The following is an 18,162-nucleotide window of genomic DNA, read 5'->3' as shown; positions in this document are numbered from 1 at the left end:
TAATGTCTGTATTAAAAATCCCTTCATCTGGGTTTTATGAAACATTAAGTATTAGTTTTATTAGACATACACCATAATCATTAGAATAAACACTTAAAATATCCACACAGGCGTGTTAAATACATTGGAATATTATTGAAAATTCACTTATTTTAGTGACTTATATTCATATAGATTTATTATAAACAGGCAAATATTTAAGTATTTTCGTCTGTTAGTTATGATTCTGCTTGCAGCTAATGAAAATGACATTTAGGATTACATCAGACTAATAAAGTTTATTTGGTTTAGCACATTTCAGCAACACAGAAGGTGTAAATGATTTACAGCATGAAAACATTAAAAAAATAACATATAATCAACAGTTGCGAAAACCAAGGACAGACATTACATTTTATGAAGTTTCATCGCTAAAATGGTAAATATTCCATTTATTATGGTTCAAAAACAACTCTAAATAGTTAGTTTTAGTCTAGATTTAAATGAGATTTGCAGAAATTTGCTAATGCTGCTTCTCCATGTGTGTTTCTGAAAATAAAACAAAAAACTAATATTTAAATGCGGGCTTAATGAAAAGCATGTTTAGGACTAGCATAAATGTATTTATTTTCAAAAGGTAAGTTTAATCTGACGAGTAAACATGTCTCTCCTGAATAACAGTGGACAGTGGACACAGAGAGAGAGAGGGAACCGCAGAGCGGACCTCGTGCTCGGCGTAGTAAAATTGTTTACGTGCCACAGCTTCTTGTCATGTGACCATACGGCCGACGTCACAGTGACGGCACCGGGCACGCAGCCCGGGTGGCAAGCTGCAGAGTTTGAAGTCTAAAGTTACCAACTTTTAACTGCAGTAATAAAATGGGACGCGGCGATAAGTGCAGCAGTGTAACCTGACAGTCACCTTCAGAGCAACCAACTCCTCCAGAGGGAGAAACTCCTCCGCCGCCGCGGTGAGTGAAAAACGGCTCGATGAAACTTTCCTCCACTTTAAAAGCAGAGGTGATGGGACGGAAGATGCGCTCAGTTAGGAAGCTCCGCTTCTTCCCTGGCACCGTTTAATTCAGTGCAGATGTTTAAAAGATAAAATAAAAATACAGCTTCTTGTTTAGAGTTGCCAGGTTTCACGTATTGTAATGTGGAGTTCGGTTGTTTTCTGTTATTCATCATGACGCGTCCACTTAAAATGATTAAAGCAGCGGTTACCGCAACACCATACCAACACACACACATAGTATATACAGCTCTGGAAAAAACTAACAGCTCACTGCACTGAACCCCATTGAAAACCTCATGGTTATTCCACCAAATGTTGATTTCTGAACTCTTCCTGAGTTAAAACATCAGTATTGTTGTTTCTAAATGAATATGAACTTGTTTTCTTTGCGTTATTTGAGCTCTGAAGCACTGCATCTTTTTCATTATGTTGACCATTTCTCATTTTCTGCAAATAAATACAACATTTTTGCTTGGAATTTCATAGAATAATAATAGTAAAATGTTCATTTTACTCAAACATATACCTGTAAAGAGTAAAATCAGAGAAACTGATCATTTTAAGTGCTCTCTTAGTTTTTCCAGAGCTGTGTGTATATACAAGTGTGACACGTCTTACTAAAGAATGTTGAGAATTAATTCACTTAGGTTTATTCATACTGGCTCTAATTCACAACAATGCCATATATATGTTTTATTATAAAATAAACAAATCTGCTCCGTATGATCAATTCAGTTATATAGATTTATTCAGATAAATTCCCTCCAGTTTGATTATAATACAAAGTAGTTCATTTAAGTGTGGGATTTTAACTAGTAATGTCAGTTTTAAAAAAATTGATAAATTAAGTTTTTAAACATACAGTTATCATGACCGAAACAATGAAAGAAAATAACTTTACATGTATTTTACATTTTTATATAGAATATTTAACATGCATGTAATCATATTTATTAGATATGGAATGGCTGTCGATATTTCAGTCAATCAGCGTATTTACTTTGCAGGAATCCCTCATCATACATGTATAAATATCTCTCGTATTTAATGTCCTTTCGGATCCATAAAGTATTTTTGAATTTGAATTTGAATTGAATTCAAATCCCAAGCAGGCAATTTTGAATGTTATTTTCACGTGGAAGTTTTAGAAGTTTTAAAAGGGAAACATTAATAAGTAGGTCCTTAGATGTCAGAATTTAAAACTGAAATTTGTAGGTTCTCTGCTAATCTCAACCTCAAAACTCGTTATGGCTGCCTTGTGTGTAAAAGATGGTATTTGCAGCAGTAAATATCTGATCTTAAAAACATAAACACCCCTTTTTAGTGAACATCAATAGTGTATGATTATAGAAAATGCAAATAAATATGCTATTATTATACTTTGTTGTCATTCCCAGGTCCAACTCAGAAAAATGTAAATACAAACATCACAAGCGATTCTTGTTTTGCAGTCAATGTCATTCGATTCAGGTTGTTTTGGAAACTCTTAGAAAACAAAATCCTCATCTGAAAGCTGAATGTTAGAAGAATTCATTGTTTTTCAGTATTTATTCAACGTTGTAGTTTCTCAATACACATCCCTGTCTAATTTTTGTCAAATAATCTTCAAGATGTTTACAAAGAAGACGTCGCTGCAGACACGGTTGCATTGTTTCCGAGTTACTCACTGCAGTAATCCCTCTTCGGGTTCTGAGTAAACCAACATGGAATGTGTTTCCCCAAAATATTTACCCATCCTCCTTTCCTCCCTTTATCTTCTTCCTTCCTCCATATCTGCTTCCTTCACTCCGTCTCCGTGACCCCTGGCAGAGACAAAGAACATCTTCTCCGCTTGACAAAGACGAACGTTCTGCCTTTCCTTTCTGCTTTGTTCAGAAAAACAGATTGATGTTATCTTTGTGTTGTGTGTCTGTTTATGTTTCTTGCTCACTTATGCAAGAACAAAGGAATCTGTAGATTATTGATCACTATTTTTTCTGATTGTGGTTTAAAGTCGTTCTTTATTCCATTATTTTTGTCTTTACCTGTGAGAACTTCTCCTCCATCCATCATCAGTTGGAGTTATAGACGCTTTCTTTCAGGGATTTTCTTCTACACTCACAGAGGAGTGACGTAATTTTTCAAACGGCCCCAAGCGGTTTCCTCAGTCTGACCTGTTTTTGTGCCGTGGGAAACTTAAAAAATTCTCAGTGTCATCAGTTTGACAAATGTAAACAGGGCTGACCGTCCCATCATCCCTTTGCTCCTCCAGTAGATGGCGCTCTGCTCCAGCGCTGAGCCCGATTCCCTTTTCCGCTCCGTTCAATTGTCAGCATCTGAGATCTGTTTGAGATGCAAACGTGTGCAGAGGCATGCCTCAGTTTGCCTTTTGTCTGTCATGCATGACTCACTGATAATATGTCAGGGAAAAACGGGTATTTGTCTTGTCAGTTCCAATGAATTTACCGCTGAGAAGATGACTAAGCTTTGATTAAATAAGAAAAGAGAAAGACCTTATTGTAAGATTGCCATAGGAAATAGATTTATGAGTAAAATGTGGAGTTTATTGTAATTGCAGCTCTGAAGGTTACTTGAGGTTGTTTTCTGTGTGTATTTGTATGGATATAAGGTCAGAAAGCTGATTATATGGTCGGTTTCTGGGAGTTTAGACGTAAAACTCTGATATTATTCATTGTTTAAAGCTTAACTTTGGTCAATTCAACAATCATTTCATGAGATCTTTGAATATTTATGTAAAAAAGTGTACTATTAGGCAATTAGTTGTCATTTTTGAATACAGCAAGTCATAATGAAGCAGCAAATTTCCTGAATGAAGGCCAGACGCTGGACCCTCCTGGCCGGGCGGTTTTATGTTTCATACTTTGCTCTAACCCCCAGCTGCCATATCTATATTGACTGTAATGATTCATGGAGGCTTACGTGAATGGCCAATGTGGATGTAAGGAGCAAGTGAGTCACGTTTTTTTCTCTGCATTGTGTTTCTGGTGCAGCAGTACTTCTGTGTAGTTCTTATCAGAGGTTTTTAACAAGTAAATCAGCTATCAACTGTGCGTCACCGTAAAGATGGCATCAAAGACGTCTTGAGATTTCACCCCATACAGTGGCCGATTGGACAATCTGGCAGGGGCGCTTCACCTCAGAGAGGTTAATTATTACCGACTTTGATGTGCCTTGTGGAGGGTTTTTCCTAAACCACACGTAAACAGCTACGTTAGGAAATATAGAAAATGCAACAGAAAACTGCCTCAGTCCTGGCAAAACAATGATTAAATATAAATTATCTTCTGTTTTCTTATCAACCTGAGTCAAGATTGTATTCATTCATTTAAATGCAACAGTTAGCACAGACAACACAGCTTCAATTTGAGGCCATGATCAGAGCCAAAGAGGTAATTAGTGAATGATTTGGTTTGAAACTTTAGCAGTAGCCGTACGCGTACCGCTGTCTTTCGGCACCAAATTCACACAGCCGCCAATTAAAGCTTCACTGTTAAATCGAGTTAAATGTGTTACTCTTAAGAGAGAAAAACAACAATGTCACATTTGATATGTCAAATGTGATATGATACAATACAGAATCGCTTGTATTCTGTATTGTATCAGAATACAAGCGATTCATATTAGTCGATGTCAATAATTATTGATTTGTTTTTTAGAACGTCTGAAATACTAGCAAACTGGTGATCTGGTCGTTTCTGTTTTATCCACAATGTTGTGTTTTTTATTATTATTACATTTAAGCAGTTATGAGGCACAGTGGAGAAATCTTAAACTGCAGCTGTGCCAGTTACTCAATAGGTTGTTGCTAGGTAACCAAAGAATGAATGAGTGAGTTGCTAGGTAACCAAAGAATGAGTGAGTGAGTTGCTAGGTAACCAAAGAGTGAGGAGTTAGTAGAAGCCACCAGGTTGTGAGGTTGAGTGCTGTGCGATTTTGTATTGGACTTCAGTGAAATTATTGAATATTCTATCTGACGTATTATCTATTGATATTGATCACATGTCTATCATATTGTTATTGATTTATTGCCCAGCCCTAGCCAGACGCCGCACAGCTTTAAATTATATATATACTCAAATATACACACATACACTCTCATTATAGTTTGTGGTTACAAGTTGGAGAGAGACCACACAGTTTTTGTTGTCTTAATCAAGCATGTGGCTTCATTTTTAGGTGGATATGTGGCCACAAAACATAGAGAAAATTTAAATGTGATGGTTTTTTATTTTATGACTGATGAGGCTGACTTCTCTGGTATGTTCAAAAGCTTGTGTTATATTTAGTTGTTTAAAAACTTTAGATTAGGCTTTATTCGGTTCCATACAGCAGCAAGAAAACCTAAATATTATTTAATATAAAGTCAAATAAAAAAAAGTATGTTTTTGTTGCTGATCACCCTTTTTAAAAAATTGAAAATCATGTATAATTTTACCTTTTTTGTATGTGAAAGCCTGGGCTGTAACAGAAGTGTGGGAATCAGTCTTATTCAACCCTCTGCTATCAGAAAAGACATCAGAGTTCGCTGTCACAGTTTTAGTAAAAACAGAAATGAGTCTAAGAGCTGAACGGAGCTGAATCTGTCCCCCGCTGCATGCGATAAAGACGCATCACCACAAGATCTGTTTTGCATTGAAACAGCTCATCGCTATCACTGAATCAGTGAGGAAGACGCCAACACAGCTGCCCTGATCTTCAGTGTCATGATGGACCAAATCTAATGTTTACTGCCGTTATGGAACCGTTTCCATCTGGTGTTTTTATGTGTTTTTATTTTTGAATTGTGATCCCAATATACTCTTAAACCTTTAACAGGTTTTGTAGCAAGAGTTGTAAAAGCAACTCTTTATTTTGCTTACACTTTATCTATTTATTTGATAGAGATAAGTATACAAAGGCCTTACATGATAACTAATTTTACTGGACAATAAATTGTTCCTGTAATAATTCCGATAAACGATAACATTGTTTATTTGAGGCAAAGTTCAAGTAATATATTGACAAAATTAAAGTGATAAAATAGACTTTAATCTTGTAAAGAACAAATAACACACACTGGAACTGAAAGACACTTTAAATATAAACCCAACAACCAGAAACAATAAACAAAAATAAAAACAACTTACAACCGAAACCATAAACAAATGGATTATGAAATCATCAGAATAGAAATGAAGTTCATTTTAATTCATCTTGTGGTTAATTGATTAATTGCTTTTCGCGACAGGCTTTTTAGACATTTAACATGATATAAACATTAGCATTTTTAGCCATGAGTAATTTGAAATATTGCAGTATTGTTTTGCATGAAACTGAACAGAAACATGTTTCGCCCTGTGGGCTGAATGGTGGTGTGGTTGGTAGCTCTGTTAGCTTTCACCATGAAGATCCTCAGTTTGGGAAGAACAGACTCACAGTATTCACAGCCATTTTTACATTTACAACCACTAACTTCAGTGTATTGCATTAAACTGTGCTCTATTGTGAAGCAGAAGAAAAAAACGGTTAGGAGGGTTTCAAAATGTTTTACAAATAAAAACCGGAGACTAAAACCTGTCAGCCTAGAGACACAAATAGATATGTGTCTCGCCTGAAACTTCAAAAGCAACATATCATTTTCCTTCCAGTTCACATTTATGCACAACATTGTGTTCTTGTGTTGGTTTGTCCCATAAAATCCCAGTAAAATACTCCTGGTGGCTGTAATGTGACTAAACCTTAAAAAGGCTAAGTGCTCTGTAGGAACACGCTCCTCCAGTCTGTCTGTTAAACTCATTATGTGGCAGGCTGATTGAGCAGAAATGGATATGGGAGTCTACTAAAACAGGCTTCCTGGAAGACCCGAAAAGGTCCATTTTCTTTATTTTACCTGCAGTTTTAAACGCTTTCCTTGTTGGTTGGTGGTTGCTTGATGTTGAGGCGGATGGATATGCTTAATATGGGTTAACCATTGTGGTTGCTTTCACGTTGCTATAAGATTCAACATGATCATTGTTTTGAAACTTTAACCAAGAGCTTGGAGAACCAAGATCACGATACCAGCCTTTTGGTTTCTGGTAAAGTTTTTTTTAATCTGAGCTTAATAATTGAACTGAGATGAATAGTTAACCTGCCTGATGTATCTACCTTTATTAGAGACTTATTAGTGTCTGAAGTTTTGGTTGACTCTGCTGCAGAATCCACAGACTCAGCAGGAGATCTCCTGATATTAAAAAACAGAGATCATTACAGTCAGTTGTGTTACCTGAGGGATGGAGAAGTTTTCATTAATTAAGTTGTTAGAGACATTTGTGGCATTTCGTGGAAGTATGTCTTCCTTGGAGCCACAGCAAATGTCAGCTCTCATCTGAGAATAGTCAGGCTGTCGTTATTTTTGAGAAGTGATACCCTTAGAAACGATCATGGCAGAATGTCAGAGTGCACTCTCGCTGCTCCGGCTGCCATTGCCAAAAAGCATTTTTAAACTGCAAAGAGCTCGGATGAAAAAGCTCCTGCAGACTGCAGAGGAGTGTTTCCGGAGGCCAGGAGGTTTTTGGGCCACTGAAATGTCTCTTTTCTTCTTTGGAAATGCAGCGTTACGTCAAGCTTCAAAGCGTTAAATCACAAGTAATGATTCATGATGTGTGCTGTAGTTGCAGCTTAAAAATGAACTTCCTGTTTCAAAACAGAAGAACTGCATACATCTAACATTTCAGTGAAAGGCCATTTGCTCTGCAGTTTTACAAAGTTAAATGAGTTCTTTCTTTTTTTCCCATTCTATAGTTAGTGATGGGCACAAAAAGTTAATATAACTGCGAAACAAAAAAAGTTTTGACTGACCTCTGGGTAAGCAAAATCTAGTCAAACATCCTAAATTATCTCTACATTAAAGGGGAGGTAATATGTATTTTCCAGCCACTTAATGACGCTTTCTAGCACAACCAAGTAACTGTTACATTCACTTGTTATAAAAATGCTTTATATATCAAACATAACTTAAAAGAAAATTGACATAGCAATTTAACACCTTGAATTTGGGCCTCTGTCTCTTTAAGAAGCTCCTACTTTTTCCGTCACTCCGCCTTCAGCACTTTAAACTGTTTTTCAGAAACAGCCAATATTATAATTTTACAATATTCCAAATGCTCTGCAGTTTAACAGTTTCAAAACAAAGACAAAGGGGTTTTGATGTTCACAGTTTAAGCTCTTCTTTGCATCCTGTATTAGCAAGTAGCATAAATAATTCAGTTAGCGCTGTTAGAAATGTGATCAGAGCAACTTTCATTCAACTTCCTGTTATTCGCTGAAGCTTCTGCCTGAATGTACAGGAAACAGAGAAAACTAAAAAAAAGTGTTACCCTTTTAACACTTTTTAAATATTTAGTCTTCCTGAAAATAGCAGTTACTTCACTTAGTAACAACTTTCACACTGAGTGTTGTTGTCTCTGTGTGCTATTAGTGCTTAGTGCTTTTATTGACTGGGAAAAATATCAAATTGGGCCAGTCAGGTGTTGGACATAATGTTGAGCCATAGATTAACATATTATGACATAAGTGTTTCATATCAATAGTTATTGATATGTTTTTGTTTTAAATATTTGAAATACTACCTAACTAGTGACACAACTTTTCCTGCTTTAGCCACAGTTTTAACTCCAGGCCAGTTATTTTTTTATTTTTAAGCAGTTATGAGGCACAGTGGCAAAACCTTAAACTCTACAGGTTGTTGCTAGGTAACCACAAGTTACTCAGCAGGTTGTTGCTAGGTAACCAAAGATTCAGTGAGTTATTGATGCCACTGTTTAGCTGTCTATGAGGGGTTGAGTGGCCGAAGTCTTTCCTCTGCCTATATCTCCCAGAATGCTGTGCAGTTCTGGATTGGAGTTCAGTAAAGTTATTGAAAATTTTATCAGACTATTATCTATAGATATTGATCCAATCTCTATTGTGATAAATATTGTTATTGATTTAATGTCCATTTCTACTTGGACAAACAAAAAAATTCAAAATTTTTATCAATAAACATTTTTCTGCGACTCTGATTTCAACAAAGAATGATACATAAATTCTAGTTTCTGTGTAAAGTTGCTTTGTCATTTATACAGAACATTCAGCATGTTGCGATTATAGTACCACAAAGGAAGGAAACCCTATGCTTTAAAAAAAGGACGTGAAAAAGTTATTTTCAAAGCCTACAATCAGGCTGAGAGGCAGGTAAAATTGGCCTTTATGAGCTTCCATATTTTTCTGTGAATCCAGCTGAGGCGGATCAGATTGATCTGTGTGTAAATCTGCAGCTCAGTTCTCCACATCCTGCCCGTCTGAGCCACCGCAGCTCGTAGCAAACAGGCAGAGTTGGGCAGCTAATCATGAAACCCTGATGAAGAAAACATTAGAGGAACATGATATTTGATTCAAATAATTTGAAAAGTTGAGGTTTTCTTTCCTAAGAAACTCAGTGCCGTTTTTCTGCTTAGACTCTTTATCGTTTTTGAGAATTGTTTTTGAGAATTGTGGGTTTTATTAAGTCCCATTAAACTGAAAGTATAAACTTATGGTTTTACCTTCAGACATTCTAGATATTTTGATAAAAGTCCTGATTTAGGTTTAATATAAAATACTTTCCATTTATTCATGTTTGAACAAATATGAGTTGCTGCTATGTTTTTAGCGCCTTGATGCTCCGACTCTATAAAAAGATCAAAAATATTGTGTAGACCTAAAAACCTTTTTGGAAATGATTGCTTTGTTTATTTGCTCTTGGTAGAAGGCTGAGGTTCAAGTATCAACAAAGAAAAATAAAAAATATTCAGGCTCTATTTTCTACTCTGCTCTTCAGTTTCTGTCATCGTAGCATGAAACTAATTTAAACTAATAACTGGATATTGTGACGTGTTGTTTTATTGCTTCTGGACAGACCTGCGCTACAACCAGAATATAAAACAGGATTATTTGATGAGAATAAATTGTAGCTCTCCAAACAGCAAACATCTGGGCTACCAGGACTTGGTAGTTCCTGTTCCACTTTTATTTAGTTTATAACTTGTTCTGCAGTTCAAATGACGCTTTAATTGTTTGCATCTCCAGCACAGTGATAGATTCTAACACATGACTGATAAGTAGGAATAAAAATATTTAATCTATAAATATCTTCACCTTGACTGACCTGAATATCCTGCAGAGAACTGAGATTATGAGAGAAACGGTTGAGACACAAACATCGTTTGTCCAGAAAAGCTTGAAGTGAAGCTTGAACTAATCGTCTGTTTTCTTTTTAAAATAATTACATCAGTACTCTACTGTTATGATGGATGACTTTGAGATTTTCTGCCTCTCTAGAGGAAGTGCTGGTTCAGACAAAATCCACAAACCTGTAACAATGGAGACGTTGTTGCACCAGTTGAAGAATATTGTTGATCTAAGAAATGTGAGAAATCCATCTAGGAAACCTCGTGTAGTTTTGGAAGAAAATTAAATCCATCTAGTTTGTTGATTTTGTCCTCAGCGTCCTCCATGCCTTCTCACACCACAGGAAAATAAATTATTCTTCAAGTAGGAGCATCATTTTCTGTAGTATTTCTGTTTTAGATATTTGAATATAATGGGGAGAGAGTTGATTTTGTGTCTGCTGGACCATTTTTGGCTGCATGTTTTGGTTTTTTAAAGGACTCAATTTTCAGTCGTATATAAGAATCAACCTTATTTTTATTAAATTTAAGGACAGAGTTCCCATGTCGAACTTTTCAGTGTGTATTATGTGCTTTATTTTTATTAAACCATCCTGAACTTAGTCTCATCTGACTGAACCTCATTATTACAGTTATATTCCCAGAGTTTACATTTGTGATTGTAGGATATAGAGACGTTTTCTGACTCAAAGCCACTGATTGGGTGTAGATGGCACCCAATGGTTGCTATGGTAACCCCAAGATGGCAGTCTTTGCTGCAGTTCTCTGAGATTTAAAAAAAAAAAGTTTTATATTAAAGAGTGGCTCCAGAAATGTCTGTCTATATCATGTCAGATTTATATCACAGTGCAGACAAACTTCACAATCCAAAGAGCCGTTTTTACCTTCAGTCCAGCTGGAAAACCTCATTTAGAGTCACAAAAGTTTCCCTTATAAAATGGATGAATATGTACTCTCGGAAATTTGTTGTCATTTTTAAAGGAAAAAATACAAAATAAAATATATATATATATATATATATATATATATATATATATATATATATATATATATATATATATATATATATATATATATATATATATTTTTTTTTTTGCGAAAAGCAGATTGCTTTTCTGTGGGATGCTGATATTCATGGAACATTATGAAAATAAAATAAAAAAAAGATGTAGAAAATATCTTTAGTGTCATTCTCTTGTGGAAATTTAATCCAATTGTCTCATTAGATTGAAAAACAGCTAAAACCTGCATTGCTATAATATATATTTCTAAAAACATTAGTGAGTTCATTATCATTTTTAGCCAAAGTTAATAAGAAGCATTGAAGAAAGTCCAAAGAGCAGTTTGTATTTCCCTGGTGAGAGGATGAATTTATGGATAGAATGTCAAAATATTTGTTTTAAAAAATGACTTTATTTCATTTTTTGTGTTAAATATATAGTTGATTTCCTTGTTTATTAGTCTAATCAGGAAATAAGATTAAAATATGATGAAGTGCAAATAAATAATTTGAATAACATGTTTGGAAAAACATAATGTTTTATGTAAAATCTTACAGATTTTAAGTTGTTAAAGACTAGAAATGCGTCTGTTACAATAAAATAGACTGACTTACATTAATTTCATGGTTATTGATATATTGTAATTTTTCAAAGAAGCAATTATTTTTTAAAGGTGTTTTAAAGTTTTTAAAGTTAAATTTTCCTCCTCTAAATAATAGATGGCGGGTGAGTTTATTTAAATTTTTACTGTGGGTAGAGTACACTCAGTGACAATATCAGAGAGATGCAGACAAACCCTGTAAATTAAATGTCAAATAATAGCGTTAAAGGTCAAATCTCTGCTGGAGACCTTAATTGCAGCTCTGATTAGGTGTTAATGAAGGACAGGTTGATCTGCGCTTTGTTTACCTTTTGTTACCAATCATCTCTGAAAAGCCTTGTGAGGTAATTTAAATGTGAATCTTTTGTTTCTTCTTCTGATTTTATTTGGCTGTTTTCACGAATCAGTGGATCCGAATTTATTGTTAAATGTATGAGTATAAAAAGTGTTTAAATATATTTATTTCACTTTCTGATTGGAGAGAAAAAGGCTTTTCGCTCCTGTGTCGACTCTTTCTGGTTCATTCGTTGGCTGGAAATGTCAGTCATGAGTCAGATGAAGAGTTTATAAATGACCCGCCTCGTTCTCCATTTGTTTATTTATTTATTATATATTTCATGTATTAAAATTCATAAGAGTGAAATATTATACCAAAGTAGTAAAAGGTTGAAAGCTTAATATGAACGACTTAAATCTCTAACGATGCATTTGTCTTTAATGCCTGACACAATAACACATTTTTCTAGATGGCAAATCGTCCCAGAACTTATAATATTGTTGTTTTGAGAACATTTTAACACTATATAATACTAATGGCATAAAAATACAAGAACACATTCTCAAAGGTCAATAAACTTTAAATTCTAATGAACGTTTAAACAGTCTGAGAGATTTATTAAATATCCAAAATAAAGAAAACAACAGAAACAACAAATAAAATAAATTATAAAGTCTCTGTAAACGAAATCATCTTTCAATAAAAGGGATACTTGGGACCAAAACACCAAACTGAAGAGAGAAAAGAGAGAAAAACGATAAATCAAGCAAATGGAAACGATTGAGTTTCTATTAATTTATCATGAAATTAATTGATTTATTGTTTATTGTGATTTAAAGCAGAGCGTTTCTGTTTTATTTTATTTTCTCTTTCTTAGGAATCAGAAGACTTAAACCTTTAAAGACATGGCATCCATCACTTTAACACGTTGTTCTGTTTTCGTTTCAGCTCCTGTCTCACTGTTGGACATCTAACCAGCATCAATGTCTAGATTTCAGGTGAGTAAGATTCATGTCTTCTTCTTTCTCTTCTTCTTTCTCTTCCATGCTCTCCTAACTCTGATGATGTTAACTTGAATTGTTTCAAGGTTATAAGAGGTTTTCTTTTTACTTCAGTTCAAACAAAAACAGGCTCACAGAGGCGCTAATCAAGTAAGCTTTGCTCCACTGAGTGAAAAGCCTTTTATGATGAATGTTATTACTACCTCTATCTAGCTTAGTATGTTAATGTATTCAGAGAGAATATGTGATTGTGAATTTGTTAGGGGGAAGAAAACCTTCATTTTGAAAATGTATTAGCTCAACTTTAGAACCTTTTTAATGAGTTATTTTTTAATGTGAAGCAAACTAAATTTCATCTTTAACCAAAAAATGAACCACAGTCATGGTTATTTGTAGTGCAGATATGGTAGTTTATATTATAGCCCATGTTTTAAACCATTTTCTCAACACTTCTTTATTTTTATTTTTAATCCCTTATGCAAATGTGTATTACAGAAGAGCGGCTGTGCTAAAATTAGCTTCTTAGAAGTTCACTGCCTCTTATTTCTGTAGAAACTTAAAGCTTTGTTAGGCTGCAGCCACAACATGAAAAATCTCCACAGTTTCTTGCGTGGTTGTTCGTCCTGTTATTTACACCAGACTCTAGTCAGATGTCTGTGGATGGGTTCTGACCCCAAAGCGACCCGGATGCACAGAAGAGGAAGAACGTAGACGTCACGCAACAGCGCAATGTTTACTGGAGTAATAATGGATGGAGCCATTTATGGATCAATTTAGCAACGGGAACTAACAAGAGGAAGGAAGAAAAATTGAAGTCATGTGTTGGTGCTCTTTGCTTCTGCCATTATTTACGTCCAGATTTGTGGCATCTCGCTTCTTCTGGTGCAGAATGATGACGCATGTTGGATAAAATGCTACACAACTGCAGACGCTTTGAAAATAATCGGATATTCATTTGATTTAGTACCGCACATGAACTTAGATTCTTTTTTTGGATGATAAGACTTGAATTGGGTGTTTCAGACTGCCATTAAAAAGCTGAATATGCATAAGCTAAGAGTCTGTGAGCTCAATCAGTTCCCGTCGTCCTCCAGTGAGAAACGGACGAGTTTTTCCTCCCACCTCTAATGGTGACGACCTGAAACATTTAGGGTTCCTGTGCTGTAGTCTCTGGTTTTAATGTTTCCAATGTGAAGCCTAAAAACAGGAGGGTGTTGAGAATATATTCTGGTTCTAGATTTTGTTAAACATAATTTTGTCTAAATATGACACCCATTCTCTGTTTTTTTGGAGCCTGACCACTGTCAAATTATCTGCTATAAATTCAAGGTGAAGGTTTCTCTATTTAGACTTTTTGGCTGAGAAACCTGTGAAAACCCTAAAAAATATGGAAGTTTGACATTAAAGGAACTTTGTGTCAAGAAAATGTTGCCGACCTCCAATTATTCTAATTTTTTAGCCTCAATTCTTTCATCAAATGTGATTAATTATTTCCATCTGCCCCCAAATTGAATTTCAGCACAGCTTCCTGCTGCCGGAACATAGAAAAGCAGCAGTGAAACTCTTGTGAGGCTTTTCTTGAAAATATGTTTTTCTTTTTAACTTCTTCATTTTCTTTGTTGTTTGCTGCCAGTGTTTGTCCCAGTGTTAAAGAGACATTCAGTCATTGTGTCTTTTAGTATTCCCCTGGATGAACTGAAAATAAACACTTTATTTTTAGAAAAAAACAGCTCTTTTTCAGCTTGCAGAGTTAATAGAGTGACTCATGAGAAACCCGCACAGAGGCGGTTTAAGGTTAATTACATTCTGCACTTCTGGTCAACTTCAAACAGTTAAATGTTTTTTTATTTGTCTGTGAAGAGCAGATTTCCTCTGGCGATCCGCTGCGACACACATGTAGACCCAGCAGGGAGGCGCAAACCGCTCTGCTCTCTCAGCATCATAACGGATCGGTGTGCGTTTTCTTCCACTTCTTCTCTGTGTCTCTTGCTGAGATGAGTTTACGAAGGGTTAATGTTCTCTGCCGTCTCACACTTTTCACACGCTGAGCTCTTTTGCTGTTTGTGTGCCGAGTTTCTTCGACGTGTGAGCGTATGTCTGGTGTGTGAGACCATAGAGGAGTGTAAATGTCCTGCAGAGCAGATGGCGGCTGAGAGGAAATTTCCTCGAAATAAGATTATAATGCATGGCCCAATCGACTCGGAAGCAACCTGCCTGCACGGCTGCATTTAGCATATTTTATGTCATTATTATATCAAACCTCCTGACATTAACGCTCTTCCTGAGAAATTTAATAAATGTGCAAGTAGTAATGTTTATTTTAAGCTTAAATGACTTTAAAACATGAGTAATAATGATAAAGGTTGAGATATCCTACATTCAGTCTTTTTTATTTCAAATTTTATGACTATTTTATGAAATGTGTTGGTTAATTTGTGGTTTTGGGACTTTCAACACCATCAGCTGCTTCCTGATTAAATAGCAGAACATCACTCCAATTTATTTACACTTTGTCTTTTGCTTTATTTGAGCATGTATTGACAATATGCAGATTTGGTTTATTAAGCCATCCAGCCTCGTTAATGAGGTGAAGCATCCTGCTTTACTCTGAGCACAATAGACTGAATTAAGAATGATTCTTGTTTGTTTGTTTGTCATGAAAAACAAGGCTGATGGATGATGTCTGGAGGATTTCTTTTGTGACTCAACAGCCTTTGATTAGCTGCAGTTAAGAGTAATTGCCACATTTTTTCAAAAATGCAAATAAGAAAACAGAAGCAGTTCGAGAGACATCAAACGGAAAAAAAATACAAGATTATAAACTTGTGGAGGCAAATAAGTACATAGAAAATAAATTATCAAGAGTAATTTTAAAAGTGCAGCAATCTTCAATTCATATTATATCTGTTCTTGAGTTACTACAATTAAATGTTGACATTATAATTTCTGCATTTTTAGATATTGTGTTTTTGTTCTTGTTCTCTATTGTCTGCATTTTATTTTATTCCTGTAAGTTTCTTGTTTGAAATAAATATATTTGGGGGAAAAAGCGAGAAAACACAAGAAGAGGAAATAGGACAGTCTTCACCTCCTTCAAAATAAGAGCGTGAATATAAATCGATAACCAAAACTTCGACACAGAAGTTGAACTTTATTAAACTAAAAATTTACAAAACAGCCAATTAAATTAGCACTTTATAACTGGAAAAATTAATTCATAATTCACAAAAGCACTTAAGTGTTAAATGAAAAATTAGCTTAGCTGTTAATGGAAGTGAGCCACCAAGACTCGTGTTTTTGGTGATATAAAGGGATTTGTATAGTTATTGGTAATAATTATTATAGTGATGTTCTTGTCTTCACCAAACTCTCAACCTGATAAATGCTGATGTCATTTTTTTATTCCTGAATTTCAATATTCTGTGTGAAGAGCACTGAAAGCCCATTTTTTGTGGTATTTACCACAAAAAAAGCAGGTTATAAAAAGCAGGTTTAAAAAAAATTTCAAACTATTTAGCGAGGAATCAAGTTTAAGCATTTCAGATTTTGAACTAGAGCTCTGGCAAAACTAGGAGCCCACTGCACTGAACCCCATAGGAAACCTGTTATAATGATTTCTGAGTTAAAACATAAGTGTTGTTGTTTCTAAGTGAATATGAACTTTTTTGTTGTTGTTGTTTTTTGCATTATTTGAAATCTGAAAGCACTGCAGCTTTTTCATTATTTTGATCATTTCTCTAATAAATACGTAATTTCAGAGACATGTTGTCAGTAGTTCATAGAATAAAAAAACAATGTTCATTTTTCTCAAACATAAACCTGTGAAAAGTAAAACCAGAGAAAATGATCATTGTAAGTGCTCTCTTAATGTTTTCCAGAGCTGTATATGTGAGTCTGTATTTTAGAAATATGTTTATTTTGGTGCATCAATACATGTGGGAGCGTGACTTTAAAGAACCAGTTGTCAATTTGCAACGGGTTATAGTGATGTTTGTGGTTAAAGTATCAATTTGTGGAGTTAGTAAGGTGCAGTAGAATCACCAAATCGAGTCAATACTAAAAAACCCTTAAATGATGTGTGGCTGTTATTTATCCTCAGACTACATTTGTGTCAGTGTTTTTATTGGTGGATGTTAAAGAAAAGGTCTCGTGTTGAAGTCTGCATTATACCAGAAATAAAATGGAGATATTTACGTTTTTAATATGTCAGAGTTTGCTCCCAGACGATGTTGTGTCAGAGCGATCAGCCTTGACATGCCACTTCTCAGTGACTTAATGGAGGTGAGACAAGCCTGGCTGCGTCGTGCCACACTGAGCCGAACATGTAACAAAGCACTTGGGGTGAGCTGGTGACTCACAGGTATTGATGCGGCGCGGCGCTCTTGCTTAATGGAGAAGCGTGGCGCCTGCAGAACCTGCTGAGAAGCCACCTTCCCGTCTGATCACAAGCACTTTGCTGCCTCCATCTCATTCTCACTTCCTGCCAGTGTCGTGGCGGGAGGCTGGCCAGGTGATAACGCAGCCAGCTGCTTCGTCTCTGATGATGGGCGAGAGGGAGGCAAGAAAAGCCTCAACACCTCACAGCGACAAAGGAACATGTTGAAGCAAAACCAAAAAGATGGTGCTGTAGTAAATGAACTACGAAACCATAAATAAAAATGCCAACTTTAGCGAGAAGATGAGATTAGTGTCACTTAAAACTAGGAAAATTACATATGTAGTTCAATAGCTTTGTTTTTTATTTTTCAGACACTTTTTTGTGTTTGTTTTCTCTGCATCAATAAAAATGAAATAAAATTTATTTTTTTGCCTAACTAACTAAATTAGAGATAGAGAGTAATTCAGTAGAAACAAACTTTACTACGATGACTCTAAACCAGAGGCGGAGACCTCGACTAACCGGGTTACGCTCAAATTAAACGTAAACAGGAAACCCAGTTTAAATGATGGGTGGGAAAGGGTTAGGGACATCATGTCTGCAACCCTTAATGTCGGCTACATTAAACATTAAACACAAACAAACCAGATTCTTTCAGATCAATGAAGATGTGCAGTCTCCTGAAAAAGTGATAGTCACCTGGTGTTTTTTTTATGTATTTAGATAAATGGATCAGTTTTATC

General features: G+C 35.3%; 1 protein-coding gene across 1 annotated transcript in view; it reads left to right on the top strand.

The window, feature by feature from the left end:
* The first annotated feature begins 782 nt into the window (after positions 1 to 782).
* Positions 783 to 18,162, top strand: part of LOC103143832 (cAMP-specific 3',5'-cyclic phosphodiesterase 4C) — a 138,402-nt gene continuing 121,022 nt past the window's right edge. Inside the window, exons 1-2 of the mRNA XM_007560536.2 lie at positions 783 to 950; positions 12,989 to 13,038. Of these exons, the coding sequence (XP_007560598.1) occupies positions 13,024 to 13,038 (15 nt within the window). The 5' untranslated portion in view covers positions 783 to 950; positions 12,989 to 13,023. The remainder of the gene's footprint in view (positions 951 to 12,988; positions 13,039 to 18,162) is intronic.

This window comes from Poecilia formosa, unplaced genomic scaffold (genome assembly GCF_000485575.1).
Source record: "Poecilia formosa unplaced genomic scaffold, Poecilia_formosa-5.1.2 Scaffold116, whole genome shotgun sequence".
NCBI classification, from domain to species: domain Eukaryota; kingdom Metazoa; phylum Chordata; class Actinopteri; order Cyprinodontiformes; family Poeciliidae; genus Poecilia; species Poecilia formosa.
This window is presented reverse-complemented; position numbering and strand designations above follow the sequence as displayed.